The sequence below is a fragment of the Battus philenor genome, unplaced genomic scaffold (genome assembly GCF_028537555.1).
Source record: "Battus philenor isolate CCGP_79_NKW_IND1 unplaced genomic scaffold, ilBatPhil1.0.hap1 SCAF_5, whole genome shotgun sequence".
NCBI classification, from domain to species: domain Eukaryota; kingdom Metazoa; phylum Arthropoda; class Insecta; order Lepidoptera; family Papilionidae; genus Battus; species Battus philenor.
Window position 1 is genome coordinate 9,679,197 of NW_027181715.1, and position 18,210 is coordinate 9,697,406.

Sequence of the window (18,210 nt, forward strand, 5' to 3'; positions counted from 1 at the left end):
GAGCAGCCTTTAAAATCTTTATTTTTTCTTTTCCTTATATCTTAACTATTACAATTCTTGTTTTAATTTTATTTCTCACATTTGGTCTATTCTAGGTTTACTTTTTTACAATATTGTTTCGTTTACTTCTTAATTTATTTGCCTATTTTATTTTACTTACAATTTTTATTTTAAAACCTTAACTTTTGTTTCTATTTATTACCTGTGTTGCAATTTTTCTGCAAAGCTTTATGAACTCTGGACGTGTCTCATCACCCTCGATTAGCGAAGCTATAGCGTCCTCGCAGCTATTAGTGCCTAACTGGCATACGGAGACGACTAGGAGTCCTCCGAATGAGGGATAGTTTGTCACAAGGTGGACCACGGTCTGGTCCACGCCCGGTCCTCCTTGAGCTTAAACTACTGAAGGTACTCAGATAACCCCCACTGCCACGTGAAGAGCTGGACCAAGATCGCGTCCACCTCGACACTGCGGAGTACGCGGTAGGCTGAGATGGCGTCCGAAAAAATTACCTCGTTGTCGACGCCGTCGTACCTTCCACATATTTTCCCCTCCGTCCCCGCCTTTCACCAAAATATAATCTCACTCCCTGCTTCTCTCACTTACATAATGTTCTCTTTTACTCTAAACACTACGGGATTGAGGGTGTCAGATCTTGCCAGTGTCTGGTGGGCGGACCGCAAGTCGCTTAGTACGGCGCATGGCTGCGCTGCGCCGAACCGTTGGCCGCGTACCCTGTCGCTTCCGTGGGTAGCTAAGGTTCATGGTTGATTGAATATTGTGTTGTGTGATTTTATGTTGACTAATAAACAAAAAATGGGTGTGCTTAAATATTGTAAGATATACAGGATATTAGGACAGAGTACAGAATGGTTAATAAGTATATACCTTTACTTGACAAGGTTATAACAGTTTGCAGATTATATTCTGGGGAACTGTGGTCCAGCGGGTATTCCTTGACTCGAAAACACGTGTTCGTTCTTCTTTGTTACTAAATATATAATATAATTATAGTTAATTATATATATAATACAAAATTTTTATTTAAAATTTAGTAGTCCAATTCGTCTATAAGCAGCTATACGTCGATAATTATTGTAATTTATAATCGTTAAATGCAATTTGGGTTTTTATTTGCTTTTATTTTTATCCATTGGTTCGTGTAAAGTAAAAAGCTATTTAATTTTTTTTAAAAAGTTACTAGTGACATTGACAATCAACAATTTTTACTAATGAATGCTAATATGCTTATACTATTTCTGGTATATTGCATTATTAAAGAAAAAATAGTGTTTAATCATAAGCGTAAGTTACATTTCTATAAATAATAGTTAAGAAATGTTTAATGTTTTTTTTTTAAATAAATCTTGAATATTTCCACTGATATTGCAGATGTTCTTATATATGCTACGATATTTTCTTCGTCTTTAATATATTGTGATGTTGATTCTGGGGAACGCTCTCATGTAGAAGTAAGGGCAGTGTTTATTAATTGTGAATTAGCTGTAAGTCTTTGTGTTATTTTATTTTACTTAACAGTATTAAAATTCAAACAAAAAAAATGAGAGTAGCAATTACCTGACCAAGATTTTCCCGGGGTTGTTTTGATCGTCCGTGGTCCTTGAGATCTAGAGCAACTTCAAAATCCAGTAAACGAAACCTACACACACAAACTGCTGTCTAGTATATAGTTTGTGTTAAACCAAATTTGATTTGTAATTGTATTATGAAAATAATCTTAACATTGGATTACCAAATTATTCATGTTCTTATGCTGAAAACATTCCATTTTTAAACTGACAAAAAGGCTGGAAAAGTAGGTCTTTACATTATTTAAATAAAGGTATAATAATATGTGCAGGATGAGAAAAAAGTACCAGACGACAGCGACAATGCTCGATTTCAACGCGAAGAGTTGTTTAAGCACAACAATTTACGCAATTGTAAGAAGAAATTAGCTTTAACTGTAAAAATGACGAGTGAACCGGGGGTTAGTTAAAACGATGTTTATGCATTAACTTATAATATGTGTAATATAACGTTCTTAGGAATAGTTATTTCGTATTAGCTATATAGCTCTAGTATACGTACAACAAACCAAAAGCATAGACTTTATAAAAAATATCTAGTATACTGTACTAAAAAGGCCTAAATAAAAACAATAAAAGCAGTTTTATCACACCACAGCGGATCGAAAACTAAGCAGCCTCGTTAGAATCTAGATTCAACACTATCGGGTGCCTTTGTTTCGGAATGCTAGACAGGTATTATTGACGAGTGACAATTCTAGCCGAGGTACCCTTGTGCCCTTAAATCTAGTCACTACATGGAGCGTCCACCGAAGCGATTTAAGCGTCCCTTTACACAATCTCTTTATATGATTATGGAATGTATAGAGTAATTGGATATAATGGGGAATCTGTAACTCATTTGTCAACAAAAAGTTTCAAAGCTTTTACACCTGTTTCCTATCAAATTTGATCGATTCGAATGCGACAGGCAAACAACTTCTAGCAGTACAGAGCCTGCAGGGACAGATAGTAAACACTAATTGATTTTCGTATGTAATAATCCGAGTATTGTAAATAAACGGGTTTTTCGCCTACATTAATATTACGTTATTTGTTTTACTGAAACTAGATTTTTGAATCGGGTATACCATACAAAATATATAAATTAGCTACATTCATACCATTAAAGCTTTTACACCTATAACTAATCAGCCAGTAATTTAATCGAATGGGATAGTACGGATTTAAAATAAAATTACGATAATGATAAGTAATAATAATTTTATTTTAATAACTAAAAAATCGTCTTTGACGCCAGGTAACATTTCTGTCAGTATAGCTATAACAATTAAATTATGACTATGATAACGAATAACAAGTATTTTTTAGAAAAGCTCTGGTGATGAGTATATTCCAATTGAGCACGTATTTGATGGATCAAAAAAGAAGCGTGTGCGCCTACTTGATCCTTTTGTTTTACGTCTGCGTCGGGATGAACCGTTGCAAGCGTATAAAATTCGCAGAATTGACGTAAGGCTTGCTTTTTTAAACACATCATGCATTGGCATGCATTACACTTGAATTAAATTTAAGAGACTGAACTAATATGATTCATATAATAATTTTTCGATTATATAAACGTTATAATTTGGATTGTTAACTAACTAATACCATCAAATTAGCACAACTTCAAATATTCTTTATTCAACTAGGCATGAAGATTCACTTTATAATCATTATTATCTTGACAGTAGTAAGCTATACCACCGGCTTCCGTTCCCGGCCTGCTTTTCTCCTGAGAAAAGCAGGCCAGGAACTCAACAAGCCACTCTTCTTTAAACAAGAGTAAAAATATTTGACGCATACGTTAGAATATCAATTTGACAAATTTTGAGCAGCTAAAAACTCGTGAATGTTATAAAAAGATTTGTCTAATATTTAACGGAATCAGACGTTATCTCTACTATGTATCTATATTATGTATCTCTAGTTCGAATATTTCTCTACGAACCAAATAAATTCTTTAAAAGAGGTTCCTTAAAATAGGGAATTATAAACAACACAGCAGTTGAGGCAATTCATATGTCACCTTATGTTTTGCGTTCTAGAATAAAATACCACTAGCGTATTTAACTAACAATAAAATTGTAAAAATGCATATGTGATAGTGCAAAATTTCTGGAATCAAGATTATAAACGGTCGCACATCGAATATCTCTAGATTCAACACTAAAAGAAATTTATGTTGTTAAAAACGAATTATACCATATAACTTTTATCCCTGTGGAATAGATAATAAAAAGGGTCAGAGTGAATAGGTGGTACCAATTGGGTCTGCGTGCTTCATCTTCGACCACACCGTCGCTACCTATCAGGCGAGTTGATGGTCAAACGCGGACAAACAAGCGTAAAAAAATTATTATAAGCCATAAATATCTCAGACACAATATTAATCTCAGCATCAAGGGTTTATTTTAAGTAATGGAAAAAAATATTTACACATGTTGTTATATTAAATTTGCACATGTTAGAAAACATTTAATGTTAAACAATATCAATATTTACGGTTTGCACTCCGGTAGAGGATTTTTGTTTGTTATTTATCATTTTTAAAGTCGAGAAATAAAACAGATTTTTTTAATATTTCAGACGGTAAGCGGCATTTTATCGGAATCTGATGAACAGATATTTCGGGAAAAAAGCAAAAATGTAAGTCTAAAAATAAGCAAGCATTCGTTACACTGTACAACAATTACAACTTAATAAAATAAAATACTTTACTTTCTTGGTTTCCACGAGTTTAAATGATAACATATATAAGAATAACTAAAGCAGATTTACTTAATTTTGTTACAGACTCGAATCCAGCGTAACTCGCAAACGTTGCGGCACAACTTTGAAAACGGTTAGATTTCTATCACTTCATCCAAAACATCATTTCCTATACGTCAGTATTTACACGGAAATGTACATAAAACCTAAATACTACTGTGGTTTAAATTGGTGTGTAATGAGTAATGAAAATTGACTTATTTTTATCAACATTTTGAGCCCACGATGCTTCTGGACACTGTATGTACCAAGTATATTTTATTTACAATAAAATTACAAAACAATCCGTGAAATTATCTAAATTGTACACTAGGAAATATATACATATTTATTTTTAGAAACAATATATCTGTTATGTATGTATGGTTATTAAAATTAAACATCGTTATCACGGTCCTCAGAGAAGACTTCTATTTTAATTTTTGGTTCAATATCAATACTCTCCGGCTGTTCGCTTGTTACGTTATCGTTGCCATTATTAGTATTATTATAAAATTGATTCGAAAGCATTTCCTCTGACTCAATAATAATTGCAAAAATTTTCTTCTTAACCTGCGTCTGCATCCAAGGGGGCATCATTTTTGTGCTTTTTAGAATACAATTAAAAAATGATTCTAATGCATCTGTATCTGGTTGATCTTCATTTGTATTTCCAACGCATCGACGTTTGTTAGAGCTCGTTGGTTTATCATCTTCGACGCAGTCGGTTATGAAATAGTTTCTTTCAGATTTTTTTGACGCAAAGTCCGGCGCTATGCTATCTATTTCTATATTTTCTGTTATTCTATACTTCATATGTGGTTCGAGAAACTGCATTGCTTTTGCATATTTCCAAGTAGTAATTTGCGCCGGTAGAAGCTTGTTCTTGCCGAGCTTGGCACGTTTGAGTGCGTCTCGATGATTGTCCCGGAGTTTTTTCCATTCTATTTTGGCAACTTGTACTGAAAACACGATAATAAAAAATTGATTATTTATTTATTACAATCGATTTGACTAACTTCTTTTAGCGAGAAAATGTAAATTTGTTTAACTTTAAAATGCCTTTGTATACTCCGTGGGAAAAGCAACGTAAGATTTATATCTTAGGATTTATAAATATTTTTTTATTATAACTATTTTTTACATGTATATGAAGAACGATTATTATTACTCTTTACGAATTGCTGAGTAAATTCTCATACGTTCTAGTATTGTATATTATATTTACCCCCAAAAAAAGAGAGATCGTTCGCACATTAGTTTCAAAAGAAAAAGATTAAAGATTAAACCGCAGCTCTTCGGTTATCGTTAATCACAAGTAAAAATCAGACAAAATTATTATGTTGTTAAGAGAAACTTTTTTTGTTGTTTTATGTATGATGGAATAACTGACCTGTTCTCTGTAACGACATATAAATATATAAAATTGTTGCGATTAATTACTTTTGTATTTATTTCACATTGCTATTTATCCGACGAGGTGTACTTTATATATACATTAGTAGTGGTCGCAGTGATTGGAAAACAAGACGTAAAAACAGAAACATCGTTCAAGTTTAAAAACTGCGCAAAATTTACTTCCTTACGATTAAGGGTTAATGAGATTCGTGTCTGTGTGTCAGAGATAATTTATAATATAACGACTACCATTCTGATCGAAGCTATGAAATATGTAATTTGTGGTCCAGTAATCTTTCGAATTATAAGTTTTCACATTAATTTATGATCCTCTTGCATTGTTGTATAAATGTCAATGTATATAAAATTTAACCTCCACTCACTGTTTGGAATAGATTCGTTGTTGTAATGGTCCACTACGCGTCGCCACGCATTATCCTTCACGTGCATCTCACGATAATCGGGGTGCGAAGGGTTCCAGAGACATGGATGTAGTCGGACACCTTCTATAAAACTTTCCATACTCGGCTTAAACTTATTATTCTCGATGATAGTGACAGGTTGCTCGGTTGCTCGGGGCACTACCGGAGGATGACCGGCCTCGCATAGCCCCGCTCTGGCTCGTGCGTGTTCGTTTCGTTCCCCCGCATACACCGCGACGCGGCGCTCCGCTCTCGAACCGGTTTTATTAAACTTTTACAAGTAATTTTAGCCACATTACAAATCGATTGGCTTGGTGAAGTTAACGTTCCAAGATTAGTTGACAAGGTACCGTGAATTTGAATATAGTATAATAAGCCATAACATGTACATCACTAAAAAATTTAAAAATTCTTTATTCAACATACGATAGATTACATCTCTTGTTGACGTCAAATTGAGTTTACCACTTGTTCGGATGAAATGCCACTGACCTGAGAACAAGCTAAAGAAATTCAACAAAACTATGTATTTTATTAAATAATATAAAATCAAATAATTTAACGCACATTGAAATAGCCTGGAGGCGAACATATCATTTCCAAAGTGTGCTATCTTCTAAGAAGTCATTTTGTCGACTATTAACCCTTAGTACGCGAACGTTCTTTAATCATTTAAGAAGCTTGCTGAGCATTATCTAGGATCTCCTTGTAAAAGGGTATATATTGCCCATCGAATGATTGACTAATACGACGGGGTCGCGTCTTAGGTGCAAATAATTTGTTATAGTTTCTGTTATTTATACCGTGTTTGTTTCTGGGAAAATCGGTAATGGTATTGAATACACATACAATATATTTTCATACTCGCATTGAAAAACTTCAGTACTACTATTTCAAATATATTGTTTTTTACAAAATTACTTATATTTGTAACTATAAGATGTCTAAGAAACGGTTAAATCTTTCCTGTGCTTAACTATGCCCGTAATAACTACCGCTTTCTGTCCGACCGCAATAAATTGGAGCATGGAAGCGGCGAATGTTACTAAAACCCAATATCCAAAGAATAATTTACAATATAACATTAAAAAAATTTCTTTAGGTTTGTCGTGCATCCACGTCTTCAAGTCACAAGATAGGTTAAAAAAATTTAAATCCAGCGTCTGTGATTATTTCTTATTTTTAAGTATTTTACTTGCTATATTTTGTTAACGGAAGAAACTTTTAAAGGCGACAAAGTTTTAAAAATTTCTTCTTTGTAATGCTGTTCGATTTGTTGTTACAGGTTTGTATTTACTAGTTGTACAAAAGTTTATTATTTTCCCTCCATAGCGTCCTTCTGCTACCCTACTATTGTTTAAACTGTAGGCTATATAAGTGCCAAAAAAGCAAAATATCGGGTTATCGCCAGGCGATAAAGACTATTTTTGGTATAATATTGTTGTATTACACAATTTTCGTAGTCTTTTAAAGAAACATACGTTAGTTTAAAATAAATAGCTGTTAAATCATAATAAAATAGATTTATTCCGGTGAAAATTCTGTAATGGTTTTTAATTAATATCATAAATATGTTTATTTATATTTACATTATTTTCTTACATAGAAGAGCGCGCACCAATGAATAAACCCGTAACGGGGCACAAGAAGACTTCGGCAACAAGATTTCTGAAAAGATATGATAAGATAATTTGCAATAATAATAATAATAATGTTAAAGTACACTTTAGAGCAAGGGAGGCTAGGGGTATCTTTAATAATAAACAACGCCAAAGCAAACTGTCGTACAAGGAAAACTCAATGTTTCATGATAAAAGTAAAAAATTCGACGAATACGACACTTCTAGGATCGATGATGGGAAATGTGATAATCTTCGAAGATATAATATTAATAAAAAATCTAAAGTTGGACTTTACGATCCTTACAAAGCTGAGACATTTCAAAATAATCAAATTACATCTAAAGAAAACTTTTTCGAACTAAACGATGAACCATCCACTGATTATTTTAGTTCAAGAAACATAGAAAAACACTACGCCGTGTACGAAATAGGTAATCCTGACCTTTGGTACACGGTGCACCTTCAGTTGTACGAAAAATCTAGTACACCTGAAGGAAAAATTGTTTGGAATGATATTACTAAAGAAGAGGTAGCCAGGTGCGTCTTATTACATGGTTATACAAATATAGCCATAAATTATTATACATACAGGTTCTAAATATGTTTTATTTTCAACTTCATAGTGTCAGTACTTTAAATCCCGAGTGGAGCAATTCAGACATGAGCATACAATATCGTCCAGCAGAATGGTTGTCGCGTGAAGAGTTTTCTTTACCCAAAGCTAGTTTATGTCTCCTCATACCTTTACGCGGCACTGATTTGACTAATCTAGGAAACGACGGGGACTACATTATTGGTAAGTTAAATGAAAAGTATTATAATTATTAAACTTTACTTTGCCGCTAATTATATAAGAAAATGTGTTGCGCAAGAATTGTTATGTGCTGCTTGAAGGGCACTGGTTAATGTAGTAACTATTTTTATTTCACTGGGAGAAATGCTTTCTTATACACGTCCTTACGAGGGCAACGACGAATTATTTCCGGAATATTCCTACCCTAACGGTTATATTGTGAGGCCCCGAGAATATCCCGGTTCAAATAAAAAAATTCTCCACATCTTATTTCTTAAAATCGGTTTAGATACTTCTGTACCATCTTCTAAACGTACACATCACCCGTAAATATATATAATTTTAAAAAAGTGTTTTTATATTACAATCTTTAATAATAATATAATCTAATATTCATTGATTACATATTATCATATCTGAGTTAACTCTGAACATTTTAGACAATTTTGGAGAATTCTTAGTACTAACGATCGATGAACTCGTTACCGAAGAACCTGCTAATAACATTAGAGACAATTCCTCAAACTTGCCCGTGGCAAATGTTTCGCAAGAGAATAAGGTAAAGTACAGTTTTGAAATGATAAATAATGCAAACATAAGAGTCTTAACATACAATACTACGAGCTAGCAAATGCATTGTAGTAGGAGTCCGCCCCCCAGGGTGGAAAGACGGTTTGTCGTCGGAAAACGCCGGATGCAAGCCGCTTTCAAGCGACACTTATGGGGCAGGTCTATATATGCCTATCCTTGTGTTTAATGATGATGAATGTATTAACCTCGTCTTATTATTGCATATATAAATATGGCTTGTGCCTTTAAGGCACTTCTTGGACTGTTATTTATATAACTTGCATTTTACTTGTCAAACCATGCAAAAATAAATATAATATATAGTATAAATTTTACGGCGTGATCAATTAACGATAAAATTTCATAGCACTTCTAACATTACTATTAATTTTTTTATATTATTTTTATTATAAATAAATGGCTTTCATAATATAAAGTTAATTTTTATATTTTCAAAACCAATTCTCTTGTTTGAAATAGTAATGTTTCAATTTTACGTGGGACAGATAGTTGCAGACATAACTATTAATAAAATGCTTTTAAAGTACCAAATGTAATGAAAAGAGAACACTCGTACAACACTTATAACAGCCTTTTAGATGTGTGGTTTTGTAGCAAATTTGGGCGTCCTCTTATTTGCTTAATTGATTAACAGTTACGTGTACATTTAAACGGGTGTGTAATCGTGTTTTTATTTATTTAAAGGTTTGCTTATGATTAATGGTTAATTTATAGTAAGACTATATGTAGTTTATGACAGCTATAAATAAATATATAATTTGTGTAACTTTAAATCCTTGTTAAAGTCTTTGGAAGACGCTGGATTTGCATTGCCGGTTCTATTGAAAGTCTCTGGGAGAACCGTATATCCAGCAGTGGTCGTCTAGTGGCTAAATTTACGACGATGATGATGATGATGATGAACCTAACGAATTTACCTCCAATAAGACAATATTCATTGCTTCTTTAGACCCCTCGTCGTGTGCTCATTCGCGCGTCACGGGCCTTAATGGGAGGTAGCGCTGAAAGCTTATTATTTGCGAGCAAAGGTTCCGATCAATACATGATGATCCCTCATCGGAAACCCCATCACTCTCAGATTGACGTGGAGTCCCGCGCCGACGGAAATGAACTTATTCACGTCGGGTGAGCGTGTTAAATTATGTAGAAACGAAATCAATACCTAAAGTCTTATTATATAATATTTATGCTTTCCGCTGCAGGTGGTGCATGGCTTCTATTGCCTAACACGATTATACTTTAATAAGATAATACGTAAATGTAATAGAAGATATAAACTTATTACAATGAACTGTCATAATGATTGTTATAAGAACATAATACAATTGATATCATTCACAATAAATTGCAGTTGTCTCTTGGGCGACATCTCACAACTCTTGTTTGTATGTAACGGCCATACTGCTTTATTCAATTGTAATATTAGCTTGCGAGACCCGACCGACAATGTCAATACATGCACTTGTGGATTATGAATCCGCACGTACATTTCTGCTGACGCTCTAAGAGCCTCTGGGCTAACAACTTCAATCATCCGAACTTATTTATACAGGCATTTCTCATAAAACAGCTAAGCTGTTTGTCTCACAACGGTATTTAATTTCACTTAAAATTCTCTTTAATTCCTCTGCTATTAAAAATACTTAAAATAAAGACTAAAATTATTAGAAGTGTCTTCCCTATTTTCGCATAATAAGAGGACATAACTCGATTTTTAATTCGTCGTGTAGGTCGTTGGGACGAATAATGACCGCAGTCTCTGACAGCTCTCGAAGAACACGAACGGTGCTTACCTTGCAAGTTACCAATACAGGATTAGCCGCTGCCCGCTTCAGGTACTTTCTTTTCAAATTAAGAATTACGTACAAAATGTACCATTACAGACCTAGACATCGTAACATACAAAACTAATACATAGAACTTTAAAAATATTAATCGAGATTCTAAGATATTCTGAGAAAAGACTCCAAGCTTTTGGTTAAATACAAAAAATACAAACTAAATGTAAAAATACAATTTTAATAATATTAGAAAGTATATTAAGTAAGAAAGAAAGTATATATGCTTATTTAAAAAGATGTTTTTATTATAATGAGATAGAACATTGTTACGAGTATAAACACAGATTATATAGGCAGCAAGGCAAACATATCTTCTAGGTAGGTCTACTGACTTGGACAACTTGTCATTTTTCAAAACAATACTTTTTCTGTTTGTTATAGAGTTCAGTAGTGAATTGCATATGTGTAAACTAACAAAGGTTAACACAAAAAGAATACTACCCAATATTCAGCATTTCCAAAAGAACATTGTCTTACAACAAGTAAATGTATTGTCTGCTTAGTACTAAAAATTATCTAATATGTAATTGTAACAAATAGTTTATTTTTGTTGCCTGAATAATTTATAAGGCATGAAGCAATATTAAAAAATACCGAATTTCTTTCTGTAGAGTGGCTGCAAAAGATTGTGGACCTGGTTCGCTGAAGCAAATGAACGATGAAGGTTTTACTGTAGGACCTGCTCTCTTGTCTCCGAAACATACTCATCGTTTCCTTATTGAGTTGCCATTTGAAATACCGGACGAAAATACACATTGCTATGGTACGAAATGGTTATTACATATACGGTACCGTTTCATAACAAAAGAATGAAACATTATTTTTTTTGTTTTATTGTTATATGAAATTCGTTTATTTCTATACATCGTTAATCAAAATATGCCCGTTACCACATTACCGTTGCTAATATGGTATTGTGCCATTTCACGGGACGATCAATCATTGCCCTGCTAAACATCGTGGAGGCGATCTTCAATGAATTCTTTAAGCGCGGCTTTGAATATTTCATCGGTATTTTTTTCTTAAAAGACTTCATGTAATACAAAACAGGCGACAATGAAACGTGGATAACGTAGACTTTCTGGTTGCAGCTCCCTTAATTTTGCAACCATCTGCTAGTTAGCAAGATTTACTTGATGGAGCAGTAGACTAGAAACTTTAACCTGTCTTAGTTGTTAAAAACCGAGCTTTTATTCATCGTTTTTGATTATTAACAATACATTAATGCAGTTTTTGGTTGAACATACCTTAAAAAGGAGTAATAGAAAGTATCAATTCCGCCAATTAGCAATCTTCAGTTTCACCTTTCGTTTGGGTTAGGTCATGGGTGGACCTCCATATTAGAGCCTGGCTACGATGGTTCCACCGAAGATCTACAATTAAAATATGATATTGAATTTTATTTTTCATATTCGCAAACAGAGCAATATCATAACAAAAAGTCACGCAAACACAAGTTGATTAATTAATTTTGTCAGTAAGATAGTGTCAGTTTTAATATGTACATAATTGGAATTCAGAATTTAAAACAAAATTGCAATGTATTGGATATCAGTCTGTATTGCGAATACAGACTGATATCAGAATCAGAAATGTTATATACGAGAATTCAAAATAGCTTTATGACTTGATTCATTTTTGCTAATATTATGTATCGTTTTAAAATGTTAGTGTTCACCAAGTTGCTACTTTGCTGCAAGTTTGGTCACACTGCCTGCTTATTTTATATTCAGTCACTTAAGTAAAGCATCTTTTATTATTTATTTTTCAGTATCACTCTTGAACGATGACGATGACTCAGTAGCAGTAAGAGATGTTGCTATTAAAAAGGGCGATCGGTGTTTCTGTGTTTGGCATTGCGACTGCGTTTGTTTAAGTTAGTTATTTATTTAAATCGTTGTTTATATACCAGAGCTTTCTAACCTATCTGATGATTACAATAGTAACGTAATTAAAATAGTTTTGATAATATTTGATTTTATAGTAACGTAAACATATAATAGTAGTAGATATAATAGTTCTTTGAGAAGAAATTTTTCATTGACATTTACTTACGTTCGTTACATAATGTTCATTTGAGAATTACTGCATCTTAATATTAATTGCAATTTCTGTTAGAAAAATAACTTTATTTCAGCCGCAGGACGTCCACCTACCTACCTACGACAAGTGGCGATCACCGACCTACGCTATGCTTGCCTGTCAGTAGTCGCCTCTCCAGAACCTTAAAGCCCCCAGCGGCCATTTGCTTCGCACTATGCACGTTACTTCCACTTGCAGATCCACTGGGTTATTTTTATTACTTTCGTTCGCCTACGTATCTTCTTTCTGGCAAATATAATGTTTGTGATTAATGCGATTTCACTGATTTTGTAGGCGATGATCCTAAATTGATATGTCGGGAGATGAGTGAGGCTCAACAATCTGCTGCGGGATTGACGCTAAAGAAGAGGCCGCGAAAAATCCGCTCGGTGTGCAACTCAGATAACGTCACAACGAACATTTTTGTTATTGTTATTGGCGTCCTTGCAGTTCTGTTGGCTCTTGGTAAGATATAAGTGCAAAGATTATATTTTATTTGGTCACCAAATCATCAGCAGTGACCAAAATAGCTATAATACGGTATAAAAATGACTTAAGTTTAATCAATATACGAGTACACACTTCTGCTTTGGACTTCGTGTTTTATACATTTATTCATTACCTACAAGACATACCGGCCCTAGGAAGAATCTCACACTCTACCAGTCAACATAGAATAATACAGAGGTAAGAAGTTGATAGGTGTGTAAATAAGATAAAAAAGTGATACAATCATATGAAATACTATATACTGTATCTATTAGATAAGGCATAAATATTATCTAATCAATAATAACTTTTCTCCGTCCTTTTGGTTCATTTGAATCGTAGGTTTTACTAAAGCTATCTTAGGCTTGGCTTTCGGGTGTATTGGTTTTTGGGGCTTAGAAAAAATTGTGAAAATGCCTCGGATGCTTGACCATTATTATGAAAGCTCTCTGCGGTACCGTCCCGTAACTTATGACATCGAGGGCTGGCCAATACATCCTGACACGAAAAAACGCAACGTCCGAAGTATCAGCAGGTAACGGTATGAACTTTAATCAGCTTTCGAAATACTTAATCTTAAAGAATTGCGGATTACTACTATGACTTAAAATTGAATATTTCATGCAAATACCACAAATTAAGAAAAGGACAAATATATAGCTATTTAATGGAATCAGGCATTACCTCGCGGAAGTCCATCTTAAGTAAAAAAAGGACCAATATTTAGCCACTTCCGCACATGCAGTGGTAGTAGTGCAATAAAGTGCACCGCCCACCAGCCCGCTGATAAATGTTTGGCACTAACGGTGCAGTTGTGTAATTCGCATTGTTTGCCGCATGCGCATTTATCAGCGGGCTGGCGGGCGGTGCATTTTATTGCACGACTACTGCTACATAGCGAAGTAACGCCTGAATTTATTAGTCATACCACAATGTAGGCGGCACAGCCTGAAATTGACCACTGGACTATTTAAAGAGGGCGGTAACAGGTCAAAAGGCTAATCAATAATTTTACCACTTTATTAAATAAAGGGAAAAAAATTAATAACCCCTTTATTAATTTTTTTTTTGAAAAAACACTATCTCAAGGTCTAGAGAGCAACAAAAATTATAACCTTTTTTTGTGGCGTAAATAAATGGGTATTGGACTTTTTCATATGTGACAGTAGTTTATATGAGGTTAGGAAACTATAAGGCTAATGTTCATATTCTGCCTCGATATACAGCCAATAGGCCGCTTCCAACCGATTATACTGTAAATCTGTGAGGGTGGCCTGCAGCTGAAATGATGACTACTATATACTCTATACCAACAAATCTAACTATTTAGATTCAAAATTACTTCCTGCAGAATTAAAGTTGAATTATTATTTTTTTAATTTGTGCTTCTATTAACCGAAACAAATTTGTACATAACCTATTTTATTTTTAGGAGATTTATAACTTCAAATAGATGCAGATCGGTGTGTAAACTTTATTGTTCAATTATGTTTGTAGGCCAATGGAATTTATGTTAAATATAATATTCTTCGTCGCTATACCTTGTGTTATTGTGCGCGATACATTGCGTTCTCTCACTTTGAAATATGGAAATACGGAAGGCACAGTGAAGACAAAATCAAAGCCGCCTGATGATAAGAAAGTGTACAATACTCGGGATATTCAGGTATTTGATTTTATTTGAAGTTCTGATTTCACCCAAGACTACATTAGTAAAGAATTGGGTACTACTTAGCACTGATTTTTTAAATATCAACCTTGCGCAAATTCTTTTAGAGCTTTCTGGTGACATGCACCCAAATTGGTTAAAATTTACAATTGCATAAATGTGTAGTTATCTATTTAGAACCAGATATAAATAAACTCGACAAGGAATTGCATTTATTATGACCTCAACTATTATTAATCAAACGCTAGATGTGCGCAGTGCAGTTCCTGTGAATAGGATTCCCATCTTCACTCAAGCGACGAATATGCCGTCTCATACCGGCGAGCTATCCAGCGCCATCTGGCAGAAAGTTCTAAGCATTCACGAAGCGACTAATGTCAATAGTGTAAGAATTGTTATCATACAAACCATATGAAAAATCGCCAATCGCGAGATGACACACAATTACTGATTTGGGTGGGAATGTGAAATTGATCTAGCATAGCATTTTTAGTAAATTTTAAAAGCGGCAGGTATTTTTTTCACAATAGTGCAAAACGTCGCTACTCCTGCATTATTAATATTTTTTATTAATTTCTTTATTTATATATTATTTTGCGCATTAACTATAAATGTACTCCATTTAAAAACAATACGCACTGGAATTATAGGTGAAAACAACATTCTAAACATTAATGCTGAAATAGATTATGTATATTAATAACGTTTACTTTGCATAACAAATTATTTAAACGATTACTGTGCATAACAAATTCCTTAAAGTATATTTTTAAACTTTATACTAATATTAGAAAATAATTATGATATATTAATAATAATAAGAAACTAGGACAAAGTGTGAAGATAAAAATTTTAATATATATGTGTGTAATTAAAACCACATACGTAATTACAATGTATTCATTGAGTTAAACAATTAATTTAGAATAAGAACAAAACACAGGTACAATCTGACAAGCAGCGACGTAATAGCGAATTTAAGTATAAGTACTTAAAAGTTACAATATACGTCTTATGTCATTTTGGTGGTTGCCGGCTTCCATGGTACGATTGCATTCTGTACATTGGCACTCTTCGAAAATAATCTTCGTCATTTATTATTTTCTTTACCTTTGGTCTCATTAATTATATTTCTGGTAAATAAAACTTTAATTTCGAGGAAAAGGATAAAAAAATATTGCAAATTATTTTAGATGCGACCTTTACTCCACGAGGAGAGTTTTCGAAAATCGGAAGATTTACTATCTTCCTGCGCTGATTCGGAACAAGAGGATACAGAGTATGTACTTATGCAGATGCAAAAGAGCCGCGAGTCACTTGCTGTTAGTCAATATGTAATACTAACATAATAATAAAACTACCTAAATCAACACTCATTATTCATAATTATGGGCATGCAAAAAAAATATTGGAAAACTTGGGGTGGCGTTAAAATAATTTGCTTTTTTCCGTAGAGAAGTCAAAGAAAGTTCACCGAAGTCTCTTCTCAAAGTCATTGGAAAAATGACATGATACCGAGTACAAGTAAGCGATGAAAAACGGTTCTATTCGAAACATAAGAAGACGAACGTATATTTTATGATTCCTTTTATGATACACTATTCATCATTTTTATATTATGTACACATATCGACTGCACTTTTTTTATAAATAAGTTGAAGCCCTTAGAGTTGCTTTGCGTAAATATTATTTCCTTCCTTTTCATATTCATAACTGCGTAACATAATATGCTCATTACCAGGCATCTTTCTTGTAGGTAATATGTATCTTTATGTTATGATAATAATATTTTTTAATATTTTACAAAATAAACAGTTTATTGTTCTTGTTTGTGTATTATTCGCCAGATTTAGATAAAGTAACTTTAGGTATAGAGAATCTAGGGTAAGAGAGAGGTTCCCTATCCTAATTGAAATGAAATACTGAAGTGAGGTGAACCGCACGACTTTTCCATACGGAACGCCATTACGGAATGCCTGCGTAAACAATATCATGCGCTTTAGCCGTTTAATCGAAGACCATCGTCAGTCAACCACAAGATTATTCTTTCTTTGCTTGAAGTGTGTCTACGGTCAGAACTCTCAGAAAAGTAATTTGGCTATAAAATATGAGGGTTTAAGTGTGGTAGTAAGAATTTTTTAAAATGCCAAATAATATGAGATATATTTAAAAAAATGAACTTAATCATATTTCCTCCTACATTACCTATCACATGGTGAGGGCCTCGGAAATATCTCCTCTTCAACTCAAAATTATATACAACAGCGTCCTCCGAGTCCGTCACCCAGAAGCCAATGTGATCGAGAGAACTGCATTCACAAGTACAGATTTTTCTCAGCCTCCTGCAGTGTATCTGGTGTTTGACTTTGCCGTCGTGGATTATTATCTCCCATAACCCTACTTACCTACTAGTAGGGAGAGCGGTGTATTTCAATACGGACATTTCTCTCCGTCCGCATCTCCGCTTTACAGTGGATGCAAAAGTGTGGCTGCCCCGGGTCAGTCAACTTCGCTTGTAGAATATATTACTTAAGCTAACTTAAGCGTTCGCGTAGAATATATTACTTAAGCTAACTTATCTAAAACGGTCAGGTTATGAAAAAAGTTTCAAATTGAAGAGTTCCCGAAGAGCTAAAGTGTGGGGTTGTTCAAAAACGTCATCGATAGATTTATTAAATATTACCATTGTCGCCAATGTCTATTTAACGGCAAACTGTATACTCGTTTCCCACTTTCCTGTAATACATTTAGCAAGTAATAAACGATAGGACTTTTCATATAAGGATTTGATGACTTACGCTTAGTTACAAAAAGACGATAACACATTGTATTGCGACTGAATTTGCCGTTTACATAATGTCACGATATTCAGTTGTCAAGTAATTGCCAAACCATATTCCTTCTAATATCATTATTTGAAAATGTGAACAATAAAAATTAGTCATTTTTTGTTTTAGTTTGAAAAACTGTCTATTTTAAC

General features: G+C 33.6%; 2 protein-coding genes across 2 annotated transcripts; one reads left to right on the forward strand and one right to left on the reverse strand.

The window, feature by feature from the left end:
- The first annotated feature begins 610 nt into the window (after positions 1-610).
- Positions 611-16,616, forward strand: LOC137929884 (uncharacterized). The gene is made up of 14 exons (XM_068773013.1): positions 611-760; positions 1,863-1,991; positions 2,902-3,042; positions 7,935-8,302; positions 8,389-8,561; positions 8,999-9,117; positions 10,099-10,274; positions 10,880-10,984; positions 11,602-11,753; positions 12,762-12,866; positions 13,367-13,537; positions 13,904-14,096; positions 15,059-15,227; positions 16,424-16,616. Exons 1-14 carry the CDS (start codon positions 611-613, stop codon positions 16,577-16,579), a joined length of 2,307 nt encoding a protein of 768 aa, XP_068629114.1. The 3' UTR covers positions 16,580-16,616.
- Positions 4,684-6,255, reverse strand: LOC137929735 (uncharacterized). The gene is made up of 2 exons (XM_068772806.1): positions 6,105-6,255; positions 4,684-5,285 (listed from the first exon to the last, which is right to left on the reverse strand). The coding sequence occupies exons 1-2, from the start codon at positions 6,241-6,243 to the stop codon at positions 4,720-4,722; spliced, it is 705 nt and encodes a 234-aa protein (XP_068628907.1). The 5' UTR covers positions 6,244-6,255; the 3' UTR covers positions 4,684-4,719.
- Positions 16,617-18,210: the final 1,594 nt, after the last annotated feature.

Coding starts and splice junctions, on each gene's coding strand:
- LOC137929884 (XM_068773013.1), top strand. CDS start 611: ATGTTCTCTTTTACTCTAAACACTACGGGATTGAGGGTGTCAGATCTT. Junction 9,118..10,098: donor ATGTTTCGCAAGAGAATAAG/GTAAAGTACAGT, acceptor TTGCTTCTTTAG/ACCCCTCGTCGTGTGCTCAT. Junction 14,097..15,058: donor AACGTCCGAAGTATCAGCAG/GTAACGGTATGA, acceptor TTATGTTTGTAG/GCCAATGGAATTTATGTTAA.
- LOC137929735 (XM_068772806.1), bottom strand. CDS start 6,243: ATGGAAAGTTTTATAGAAGGTGTCCGACTACATCCATGTCTCTGGAAC. Junction 5,286..6,104: donor CAACGAATCTATTCCAAACA/GTGAGTGGAGGT, acceptor TCGTGTTTTCAG/TACAAGTTGCCAAAATAGAA.